This window comes from Nomascus leucogenys, chromosome 3 (assembly GCF_006542625.1).
Source record: "Nomascus leucogenys isolate Asia chromosome 3, Asia_NLE_v1, whole genome shotgun sequence".
Classification (NCBI taxonomy): Eukaryota; Metazoa; Chordata; class Mammalia; order Primates; family Hylobatidae; genus Nomascus; species Nomascus leucogenys.
The window spans coordinates 40,987,257-41,000,173 of NC_044383.1; the positions used below are offsets into that span (position 1 = coordinate 40,987,257).

The following is a 12,917-nucleotide window of genomic DNA, read 5'->3' on the forward strand; positions in this document are numbered from 1 at the left end:
GCACAAGTACACTTCTCTGCTTTGAGACTGTCATCAGAAATAGATGACTCCTATCCCCTAACAGCAGAAATAGTAAACAGCATGATTACTAAAACACTACAAGATAATCACTGCTAGATTATAAAATGTTCAAAAGTCTACCTTATGCTGAATACTGATATTCAGGCCAGGGGTGGTAGCTCATGCCTGTAATCCCAATACTTTGGGAGGCCAAGGTAGGAGGGTCACTTTAACCCAGGAGTTCGAAACCAGCCTGGGCAACATAGTGGGACCGCCATCTCTACAAAAACATTTAAAAATTAGCTGGGCATGGTAGCACGCTCCTACAGTTCCAGCTACCCTGGAGGCTCAGGTGGGAGTATCACTTTAGCCCAGGAGGTCAAGGCTGCAGTAAGCCATGATTGAGTCACTGCACTCCAGCCTGGGTGACAAACTGAGACGCTGTCTCAAAAAACAAACAAACAAAAAAACAAAAAACAAAACAAATACTGTGCTTTTATCTTAGGGGTAAAAAAAATTATACAGATGACCAAAGACATTCTTTCTTTATCCAATGGCATTTGGTGAACATTATTATGTTTGTTAATATCACTGACAATTGACAGAGAATCTGGTAAGTTTCAATTTTCTTTTTTGTACTTTCATGTTACTTAAAAAAAAAATGAAGTATCTTTTTTTAAATTATTTATTTGCGACTTATTGCCCAGGCTAGAGTGCAATGGCACAATCTTGGCTCAATGCAACTTCTGCCTCCTGGGTTCAAGCAGTTCTCCTGCCTCAGCCTACCGAGTGTCTGGGATTACAGACACACGCCACCACACCCAGCTAATTTTTGTATTTTTAGTAGAGACAGGGTTTCACCACGTTGGCCAGGCTGGTCTCATACTCCGGACCTCAAGTGATCCACCCGCCTTGGCCTCTGAAAGTGCTAGGATTACAGGCGTCAGCCATCGCGCCCAGCCAAGTATCATTTTTATAAAATTATTTAAATTATTTAAAATTACAGAAAAGGAGGAAGATCCAAGGAAAAACATAAATGTAAACTATAGATCTGAATTATAATATTCATCTCCACCGGGTATGGTGCCTTGCATGGTGCCTCACACCTATAATCACTTTGGGAGGCCAAGGCAGGCGGATCACGAGGTCAGGAAATCGAGACCATCCTGGCTAACACAGTGAAACCCCGTCTCTACTAAAAATACAAAAAATTAGCCAGGCGTGGTAGCAGGCACCTGTAGTCCCAGCTACTCAGGAGGCTGAGGCAGGAGAATGGTGTGAACCCGGGAGGCAGAGCTTGCAGTGAGCCGAGATCGCATCACTTCACTCCAGCCTGTGGGACAGAGAGAGGCTCCATCCCAAAAATAATAATAATAATAATAATAATAATAATACTATTTATCTCATGTTTTTCTACCATTATCTACCCATTCCTAATCCAGATTAGGCAATTAATACAAATAAGCATTGAAGTTGGCTCTAATTTGGGAAAACTGAATTAGCTTCTCCTCTTTGTCACATACCTTCATAAAAAGTGACCTTTATACAAGTCTACAAACAAGAAAAAAGGAAAAATAGAAATTTTATACTTTAGTGAAATGTACCTAAAGAAATTTTACCTAGTCTTGAGTTCAGTTCTCAAAATTCTACATGAAATTAAGTTATAAATCAACCACAGAATAAAATTTCCATTTTATTGGAAAGCCATTAAGTGAAAATTTAATTAAAATTTTGAAATCATCCAAAATTCCATGATCTTAATCACTTTTATGTTATATTTTTCTTCTTTCTTTAAATGCAAACTTTTTTTAGAGTTGCAACTGTAATTGTTATGGCATTTTATAGAAATTTTCAACTACAAGCCAGCAAAGAAATAATACTTCTAATCCTAACAATAATTTTGTAGCCCAGTGAAACTGATATGCAGATAAATTCACTTATTTACAAAAAGTCACATACTGAATTAACTGCGAAACTGAGACTACACACAAATATCTAATTTGCAATCCATTGCTTTTTCTATTACATTCTGAGGTTTAAAGACCACACACACACACACACACACACAAAACACTTCTGTTTTAGTAAACTATTTTTGTAGAATTTGGAATTTGTCCTGTAGGGGTCTTTACAAGAAAAAAGGAGTTCTAACTTACGTAAATTTATGACAGGGATTTTATATTTCAATAAATAGAGTGGTAAGAGAGGAAAATAAACAATTTTTTAAAAAGGAATTTTATATTTCAGTAAAAGATATTTAGAGAGAAAAAAATCATCCCTTTCACCCCATGAAAGCCGGTGTTAGTGACCATCTGTCTCCCACATTAAAATGAAGCCATTTTAAAAGACCTGACTTCTAATCCTTATACAATGTAAGGGTTTTCAGACTATATTCTAATATCAGTAGGGGGCTCCACAAAAGTGCCTCAGGGACCCCTTCATAAGGCTAAGGAGGTAAGCCTCAGAGGGTCCCATTCCAAAATCAACTATAGCAGCCACATTTTATCCTGGGCTTCCGTATATGATGTCACTAGAATAAACGGATTCTTCTACTTTAAAAAAGTTTAGGCCGGGCGCAGTGGCTCACACCTGTAATCTCAGCACTTTGGGAGGCCAAGGCAGGTGGTTCACCTGAGGTCAGGAGTTCGAGACCAGCCTGGCCAAATGGTGAACCACATCTCTACCAAAAATACAAAAATTAGCTGGGCGTGGTGGCGGACAGCTGTAATCCCAGCTACTCAAGAGGCTGAGGCAAGAGAATTGCTTTGGCCGGGCGCGGTGGCTCACGCTTGTAATCCCAGCACTTTGGGAGGCCGAGGCGGGTGGATCACGAGGTCAGGAGATCGAGACCACGGTGAAACCCCGTCTCTACTAAAAATACAAAAAATTAGCCGGGCGTGGTGGCGGGCGCCTGTAGTCCCAGCTACTCGGAGAGGCTGAGGCAGGAGAATGGCGTGAACCCGGGAGGCGGAGCTTGCAGTGAGCCAAGATCACGCCACTGCACTCCAGCCTGGGTGAAAGAGCAAGACTCCGTCTCAAAAAAAAAAAAAAAAGAGAATTGCTTCAACCCGGTGGGCAGAGGTTGCAGTGAGTCAAGATCGCGCCACTGCACTCCAGCCTGGGTAACAAGAGCGAAACTTGGTCTCAAAAAAAAAAACAAAAAAGTTTAATACTTCAGCTATGGTTCAACTTATCTTTGTTCTCCTTTCAACATTCTTCCAATATTGGTTCCTTCCCTATAAATCTCAAGCCAATTACCAACGACCCCTCCTTATAACACAAAATCTAGGTACGTGACCCATACACTCTGACCCACCCCAATTTGACTTTCTCCAAGTTCCTAATTCTTCTTAAAAGAAAATGGGGCTAGGGAAGAGACTATGGCTTTCTTACCTAGAGTATGCATTCATCAGAGTAGCTGCAGTTGTCCTTTTTGCTGCCCCCTTTTCTAAAATCTGATAGACTTCATCCTTGTTGTGTACTGTAATTTCTTCTAAACCTTTAATTATCACTCCTCTCTGACCAAAATACCAAAAGAACATCCATTAGATTGGTTAAAACACACACTCACACACACACACACACACACACTCTCTCTCTCTCTCTCTCTCTGACTTCTCAAAGCCTCACACATTAAAATTCAGAGACATTTCATTCTCAAAGACTGAATTACCTTGTTACGGGGATCATCAAACATCTGTAGTCTCTCAGAAACATCAGACGATGGATTAAGAAGATCAAAAAGCTCTTCATTATAGATCTCCAACAGAGACACTTTGACTGAAAATTCAGTACCATTATCAGTAAGTTTCTCAAAAATTTGATGAAGGGTACGTGGAATTATACCAGCCAAGGGATCCTGAAATTATAATAAGGACTAATATAAAGGAAGAATGCCATTTACTGTGGCAGTTAAAATACATGGGCCTCCTTTATATTTAAACATAAGTATGGCAAAGCAAGATAAAACAAACAAAAAAAGAAACAACTAACCTAATGTTAGAGAAGTCATTTACAACAGTCTGTTCAACAGTAGTCTTCACACTCTCCATAAACCTGTCACACTTCTTAGCCATCTTCATCCCTGAGCATTACATAGAAACCAATGGAACCTATCTACTTAAAAAGCCAAGTTCGGCCAGGCGCGGTGGCTCACGCCTGTAATCCCAGCACTTTGGGAGGCCAAGGCAGGTGGATCACGAGGTCAGGAGATCAAGACCATTCCGGCCAACACGGTGAAACCCCATCTCTACTAAAAATACAAAAATTAGCTGGGCTTGGTGGCATGCACCTGTAGTCCCAGCTACTCAGGAGGCTGAGGCAGGAGAATCACTTGAACCTGGGAGGTAGAGGTTGCAGTGAGCTGAGATCGAGCCACTGTACTCCAGCCTGGGCGACAGAGTGAGACTCTGTCTCAAAAAAAAAAAGCCGGCTGGGTGCGGTGGCTCACGCCTGTAATCCCAGCACTTTGGGAGGCTGAGGCAGGCGGATCACTTGAGGTCAGGAGTTCGAGACCGGCCTGACCAACACGGAGAAACCCTGTCTCTACTAAAAATACAAAATTGGCCGGGTGTGGTGGTGCATGCCTGTAATCCCAGCTACTCGGGAGGCTGAGGCAGGAGAATCGCTTGAACCTAGGAGGTGGAGGTTGCGGTGAGCCGAGATTGTGCCATTGCACTCCAGCCTGGGCAACAAGAGTAAAACTCTGTCTCAAAAAAAAAAAAAGCCAAGTTCAATAATTCTGCCCAACGAAACTATGCTTTAAGCCTATTCCATATCTCCTATGGTTACAATTTTATAACTTTATTATCCATATATGTAAAGTAAGTTAGTGACTCAATTATGTAAACACTAGAAAAAAGGTTCTACCAAACTGTCAATAATTTGGAAAATTAGCTGGGCAAGGTAGTATGTGCCTCTTTAATCCCAGCTACTCAGGAGGCTGAGGTGGGAGGACTCCGGAATCCCAAGAGTTCAAGACTGGCCTGGGGAACACAGTGGGACCCCATCATTTTAAAAATAAAAATAAAAAAATTCTTTTTTTTTTTTTTTGTAATTAACTAGTTTTTTTTTTTTTTTTTTTTTTGAGACAGAGTCTTGTTCTGTTGCCCAGGCTGGAGTGCAGTGGCACCACCTCAGCTCACCGCAGCGTCTGCCTCCTGGGTTCCAGTGAATCTCCTGCCTCAGCCTCTCGGGTAGCTGGGATTACAGGTATGCGCCACCACACCCAGCTAATTTTTGTATTTTTAGTAGCCTCTCGGGTAGCTGGGATTACAGGTATGCGCCACCACACCCAGCTAATTTTTGTACTTTTAGTAGACACCGTCTCACCATGTTGGCCAGGCTGGTCTCGAACTGCTGACCTCAGGTGATCTGCCCGCCTTGGCCTCCCAAAGTGCTAGGATTACAGGCATGAGCCACCGCATCCAGCCAATTAACTAGTTATTAAACTCATTTAAATTTAAACACATTACTAAATTTAAAACTAAACTTTTTAAAAAAGTTTTAACACTTCAGCTCTAGTTCAACTTGTCTTTGTTCTTCTTTCAACTTTCTTTCAGTATTGGTTCTCTCCCTTAGTTATTAAACTCACTTAAATTCATGGAAATCTTTGTAAAACGCAGTATATGCTTTCTGCAATATTAAACAATACATTCATCTTAATTGCTTGAACACTTAAGATCATCATGAATAAAGTAATATACTTCCCCTGGCCATGCTAACTTTCTGAGACCCATTCCTTCAGTACAAAGCCCTCCCTGCCTTCAAGCCTCACTCATATTCCAACTTTTCTACAATATTCTGCTCCAACCATTCTGTCATAAATAGACCCCTCTTTTATCATATAACTGTGCCATATATATTGGTCCTTCCTCTTCCATTGAGGCTGTTTCTTAAACAGGAGTCATACCATGCACTTTAATTTTACTGTAGTAGTGGTTTATCCTAAGTTCATTTTGACATAGGTACTCTGATCTTCTCTATTTCAAGACAGAGGCCCTCAAACAAGTTTTATACAGTTAAATTTCAGCCACATTAGAGACAAAAGCATGTTATAAACAATAAATACCTCTTCCCAGGTGTACTCTTCATTAGGTGACCTTTCACCTTCCATTGTAAAAGTTTTTCCAGTGCCAGTTTGGCCATACCTATAAAGATTAACAAGTGTTAAATCAAAAAGAAACACGCACCCATATGACTCTTAGTGATAGACTAAAAGAACGAAAAACAGGCCAGGCACAGTGGTTCACACCTATAATCCCAACACTTTGGGAGGCCAAGGTGGGCGGATCACCTGAGGTCAGGAGTTCGAGACCAGCCTAGCCAACACAGTGAAACCATGTCTCTACTAAAAATACAAAAATTAGCCGGGCATGGTGGCAGGCGCCTGTAATCCCAGCTACTTGTGAGGCTGAAACAGGAGAATTGCTTGAACCCAGGAAGCAGAGGTTGCAGTGAGCCAAGATCGCGCCATTGCACTCCAGCCTGGGCAACAAGAGTGAAACTCCGTCTCAAAAAACAAACAAACAACAACAAAAAACATAAGCATTTAAGCTTTTTGATAAATCTGAAAAAACACCCTTTTACTTACGCAAAGATAGTGCAATTATAGCCCATAATAACTTCATCCAGAATTGGACAAACAACACTTCGGTAAACATCAATCTGTTTAGTAGATGCTCCAAACACCTAACGAAAAAAAGAATTTAAAAAAAAAAAAAAAACCTCAAAATTACTCATTTTTATAATTTTGTTTTTCGTATGTTAACTAATTCATAATTCAGCCCACTAGAAGCCATCTGACAATTCAGAGACCACTGAAATTTCTAAGTATACACCATTTTCCAGGTAAAATATGTATATTAAAATTATTTTACATTAGTAGATAATCAAGAAATTGCACCATATGTTACCATATCAAAAGTGTATGTTTTCCTTGAGCTCTTGTCAGCCAATCCTCCAGTTCGTACACTAACTTCTTTTCGTACAGGATCACATTCTACTATTGAATGGGCGCTAGCTTTCCGCTCTGCCAAATTAAATGGTCTATAAAAAGAAATACACAAAGTCACTCAAGAGCTCTTAGTTCTCAGGTTATCAATGACATTTTCACTAATTACATTTGTCAAGAAAAATGCAAAGTTCTGACCACATTGTTGGTGATGGAGATTAAATCAGGACTAAATGAAACTGCTAAAGCAGACGGTAAAATTATAGGTGTCTCAAGTTTCACAAATACAATTTTTTAAATGTTCAAAGATATGTTAAGACATTACAATTCTGGCAGCTTCTTAGAGTAGATACTAATAGAATTGTTTTGTTTTGACAGTAGAGATGGGATCTCGCTGTGTTGCACAGGCTGGTCTCAAACTTCTGGGCTCAAGTGATCATCCCACCTCAGCTTCCCAAGGTGCTAGTATTACAGATGTGAGACACTGTGCCCAGCCACTAACAGGTTTTAACTTGTAAAAATGCCAAACTTATTTTTCAGAATTCTATTTCTCCTATTCTTAAAATCTGATCAAGGCCGGGCGCAGTGGCTCATGCCTGTAATCTCAGCACTTTGGGAGGCTGAGGCAGGCGGATCACCTGAGGTCGGGAGTTCGAGACCAGCCTGACCAACATGGAGAAACTCTGTATCTATTAAAAATACAAAATTAGCTGGGCATGGTGGCGCATGCCTGTAATCCCGGCTACTCGGGAGGCTGAGGCAGGATAATTGCTTGAACCTGGGAGGCGGAGGTTGCAGTGAGCCGAGATGGCGCCATTGCACTCCAGCCTGGGCAACAAGAGCAAAACTCCATCTCAAAAAAAAAAAAAAAACTGATCAAATTAGGTTATAATGTAGTAGAAAAAACATGTCAAATTTGTGTTCAAAATACTAATCTGCCAGTAGATACCTGGCACAAAATAAAAAGTACATAAAAATAATGACTAATAAGTTGAGTACTTACTATGTGCCAGGTACTTATTGTTTCAAGTGCTTTGCATTGTGCTCACTCAGTTTGTCCACACAACACTGTGAGGACATTATTGTCCACTACGAAGCTAATATTATTAGCCCCATTTTTAAATGAGTCAATAGACACAGAAGGTCTACACTGCCAACTGGATCAAGAGTCCTCATTCTACAGAAATGCCTGAGTAGGTACTTAGTTGAAATGATTATTTCCTCAGGAAGTCCTTTCCATCCTACGTGCCTCCCCGACCTGCTCCAACCAAGACCACGTTAAATGTCTGCTATATATTCCTACAGCACCCTTTATACACCCTCCCTAAACATCACCTCTCTTATCATCTTTTTTTTTGTGTGTTACCCACTAAACTTCAGATCACTAGAGAAAGAAATCCTGTCTAGTTTACTGTTTACCCAGCAACAACTACCATGCTCAGCACACAGTAGGTTCTCAAATATCTGTTAAACTACATTGCCTAATAAATGTCATCGTAAGAGGAATTATGGGAAAACTAAAAATAATCACAGTCCACAGAGTAGCATCAATAAAGATAATTATATACTTAATACATGTCTGGCCAAAGGGAGAGACATAATCTTGACCTGAGTTCATTTTTCCCATTGAGTATCATATATTTTGGAGAAAGTGCCAAACAGGAAATTATTTTCCCCTTATCACTAGATAAACTAAGTTGCTACTTATTTAAGAAGGATACCTAAACTTTCCCTGGCATAGCCCACTCTGAGTATACTTCCGGGTGTTCAGAAGACCAAATCTGTGATCCTAGGAAACTTAACTCCCAGGTAGTATCTGGTAATGCTTTCATTTGCCAACTATACTAAAACCTACACAATGCATATAACCGACATGAATGGACAGTATTATTGAAACTTCAACAAAACTAAGGCAGAACCAACTTATACTGAGGTAGGCCAAGAGTATCAAGTGGAATGAATTGCTCTCATGTGGCTAAAGCTTTTCCAATTAGTCTGTTATTTTTGGCATCCCCTAAACTAGTATCTTGCCTGGATGTATAAAATTAAGTTACCAAATGAATACCATTCACATTGTCAGGACTGAGTGATAGGAAATTCATACAGATCACACATTCCTAAAAGTTATCAAAATTCTCAGAGAAGCTTTAGGTACTATCTGTACTCTAAGAAAGAGTACTGCCAAGTCATTAGTTTCCTACCCAGACTTCTCTAACTTATTAGAAATTGCAAAGTTTCGGCTGCTCACACTAACAAATCCATCAATTTGTTGGCTTCACTATAGTTATATAAAAATTCAAACAATCAAAATGGTGAGGGAAGGGAGATTGAGGATTAAAAAAATCTAAGTCCTATCCTGTGGAGAAGTGCTAAATTAACTCATTCCACAAATATTCATCAAATACTAACTATGTGATAGGTAATTTTCTAGACACTGGAGATATAGCAATAAACAATACGAAGTTAAAGGAAAGAAAAAAACACCAAAATCCTGTGCTCAGGGAGCTTTTAACTTAGTTGAAGGAAGAGATGACTATCAAATGAATAAATATATTAGATGCTGATAAATTAGAAATGAAAATAAAGCAGGCCAGGCACAGTGGCTCATGCCTATAATCTCAGCACTTTGGGAGGCCGAGGTGGATGAATCACTTGAGGTCAGGAGTTTGAGATCAGCCTGGCCAACATGGTAAAAACCCATCTCTATTAAAACTACAAAAATTAGGCCGGGCACAGTGGCTCACACCTATAATCCTAGCACTTTGGGAGGCCAAGGTGGGCAGATCACTTGAGGTCAGAAGTTCGAAACTAGCCCTGGCCAATATGGTGAAACCTCATCTCTACTAAAAATACAAAAATTAGCCAGAAATCACTTGAACATGGGAGATGGAGGTTGCAGTGAGCCGAGACTGTGCCAGTACACTCCAGCCTGGGCGAAAGAGTGAGATTCCATCTCAAAAAAAAAAAACATTAGCCAGGCATGGTGGCAGCCGCCTACAGTCCCAGCTACTTCGGAGGCTGAAGCGGAGGTTGCAGTGAACCAAGAATGCGCCACTGCACTCCAGGCCTGGGCAACAGAGCGAGACTCTGTCTCAAAAAAAAAAAAAAAAAGAAAAGAAAGCAGTTTAAGGGGGATAGGAAGTGCTGAGAGGGGAAGATAGTTGGTTGCTATTTTAGGGTAGTTAGGGAATGCTTCTATGCAGGTGATATTTAAGCAGAACCTAAAAAGCAAGGGAGCCAGGCCCTGTAGATATTTTGGTGGAAAAATTTTTCAGGCAGAGAGAACAGAAATTGCAAAGATTCTGAAGTAAAAGCAGGTAGATGTATTTTTTAAATGTGTGTGTGAAATTAGCCAGGCATGGTGGCACGCGCCTGTAATCCCAGCTACTCCGGAGGCTGAGACCCAGAAATCGCTTGAACCGGGAGGCAGAGGTTGCAGTGAGCCGAGATCGCGCCATTGCACTCCAGCCTGGGCAACAAAAGCGAAACTCAGTCTCAAAACAAACAAAAAACCACACACACACACACACACACACAAACACACGTGTGTGTGTTTAAGTAACCAGGGTTCAAAGACATCACAGAAAATTTTAGAGATTAATGAAAATGAAAATACAACATACCAAACCTTACGGGACACAGCAAAAGCAGTGCTAAGGGGGAAATTTATAGCTATGAATGCTTACATTAAAAAGCAAGAAAGATCTCACATCAACACCCTAACTTTACAACTTAAGGAACTGGAAACAGAAGAACTAGTTATTTGTGTCTTCTTATTGTTGAAAGAGTATTTTCAACAATTGTATGCCAACCAATCGGATAACCCAGCTGAATAAATTCCTAGAAACACAATACCTACAAAGACTAAATCACAAGGAAATGGAAATTCTGAATGGAGCTATAACCAGTAAAGAGATGGACTCACTAACCAAAAATCTCCTGACAAAGAAAAGCCCTAGATCTGATAGTTTCATAGATGAATTCTACAAAACATTTCAAGAAGATCTAATACCAGTTCTTCTCAATCTTTTCCCAGAAAAAATCTGGTAAAGGAAAGAACACCTCCCAACTCATTTTGTGAGGCAGGCATTACCCTGATACCAAAGCCAGACAAAGGCAACTACAAGAAAACTACAGATCACTATCCCTTATGAACACTGATAAAAAAAATCCTCAACAAAATACCAACACATTGAACTGAGCAGCACAAGGATTATACACCATGACCAAGTGGGATTTATTCCTGGAATACAGGGATGGTTCAACATGTAAAAATTGATCAATGTAATATACCACATTAACAGAATGAAGGAAACCACAGGATCATGTCAATCAATGCAGGAAAAGCATGTGACAAAATTCAAAACCCATTAGTCATAAAAATGCTCAACAGGCCGGGCGCGGTGGCTCACGCTTGTAATCCCAGCACTTTGGGAGGCCAAGGCGGGCGGATCACGAGGTCAGGTGATCGAGACCATGGTGAAACCCCATCTCTACTAAAAATACAAAAAAAAAATTAGCCGGGCGTGGTGGCGGGCGCCTGTAGTCCCAGCTACTCGGAGAGGCTGAGGCAGGAGAATGGCGTGAACCCGGGAGGCGGAGCTTGCAGTGAGCCGAGATTGCGCCACTACACTCCAGTCTGGGTGGCAGAGCGAGACTCCGTCTCAAAAAAAAAAAAAAAAAAAAGCTCAACAAACTAGGAACAGAGTGAAACTACCTCAACAAAATAAAAGCAACATATGAAAAACCCACAGCAAACATAATTGATGGTCTAAGACTGAAGAATGTTCCTCTAAAAACAAGAACAGGACCAGCACAGTGGCTCACGCCTGTAATCACAGCACTATGGGAGGCTGAGAGGAGAGGATCACTTGAAGCCAGGAGTTCAGGATCAGCATGGGAAACATAGCGAGACCCCATCTCTAAAAAAAAAAATTATTTTTTTAATTAGCTGGGTGTAGTAGTGTGTCTACAGTCCCAGCTACTCAGGAAACTGAGGCAGGAGGATCTCAAACAAACTAATAAAAGAACAGGAGCAAGACAAGGATGCCCAATGCCCACTTTTGCCACTTCCATTCAACATAATACTGTAAGTTCTAGCTAGAGCAATTAGGCAAGAAAGAAAAATAAGGGCCAGGCATGGTGGCTCATGCCTGTAATCCCAGCACTTTGGGAGGCTGAGGCAGGCGGATAGCGAGACCAGCCTGGGTAAAACGGCGAAACCCCGTCTCTACTAAAAATACAAAAAAAAAAAAAAAAAATTAGCCAGTTATGGTGGCACATGCCTATAGTACCAGCTACTCGGAAAGCTGAGGCAGAAGAATCGTTTGAACCCAGGAGACGGAGGTTGCAGTGAGCAGAGATCGCACCACTGCACTCCAGCCTGGGCAACAGAGCGAAACTCCATCTCAAAAAAAAAAAAAAAGAAAAAGAAAAAAAAGGAAGAAAAAGAAAAATAAAAGGCATCCAAATTCAAAAGGAAAAGGTTGAGGGCTGAGAGCGGTGGCTCATGCCTGTAATCCCAGCACTTTGGGAGGCCAAGGCTGACGGATCACGAGGTCAGGAGTTCAAGACCAGCCTAGCCAAGATGATGAACTCCCGTCTCTACTAAAAATACAAAAGTTAGCTGGGCGTGGTGGCATGTGCATGTAATCCCAGCTACTTGGGAGGCTGAGGCAGAGAACTGCTTGAACCCAGGAGGCAGAGGTAACAGTGAGCCGAGATGGCACCACTGCACTCCAGCTTGGGCGACAGAGCGAGACTCCATCTCAAAAAAAGAAAAAAAGAAAGAAAAGGAAAAAGTAAAATTATCTGTCTGCAGATTATATGATCTTTTATATAGAAAACCTGGCCGGGCGTGGTGGCTCACGCCTATAATCCCAGTACTTCGGGAACCCAAGGGGACTTGAGGTCAGGAGTTTGAGACCAGCCTTGCCAACATAGTGAAATCCCGTCTCTACTAAAA

The 12,917-nt window shown here is 41.0% G+C and overlaps 1 protein-coding gene across 1 annotated transcript in view; it reads right to left on the reverse strand.

The window, feature by feature from the left end:
- KIF11 (kinesin family member 11) overlaps positions 1 to 12,917 on the reverse strand; it is a 64,756-nt gene that overhangs the window by 44,380 nt on the left and 7,459 nt on the right. The window contains exons 2-6 of the mRNA XM_030809254.1: positions 6,915 to 7,047; positions 6,593 to 6,690; positions 6,071 to 6,149; positions 3,674 to 3,859; positions 3,394 to 3,518 (exon numbers count right to left, since the gene is read on the reverse strand). Coding sequence (XP_030665114.1) covers positions 3,394 to 3,518; positions 3,674 to 3,859; positions 6,071 to 6,149; positions 6,593 to 6,690; positions 6,915 to 7,047 — 621 coding nt within the window. The remainder of the gene's footprint in view (positions 1 to 3,393; positions 3,519 to 3,673; positions 3,860 to 6,070; positions 6,150 to 6,592; positions 6,691 to 6,914; positions 7,048 to 12,917) is intronic.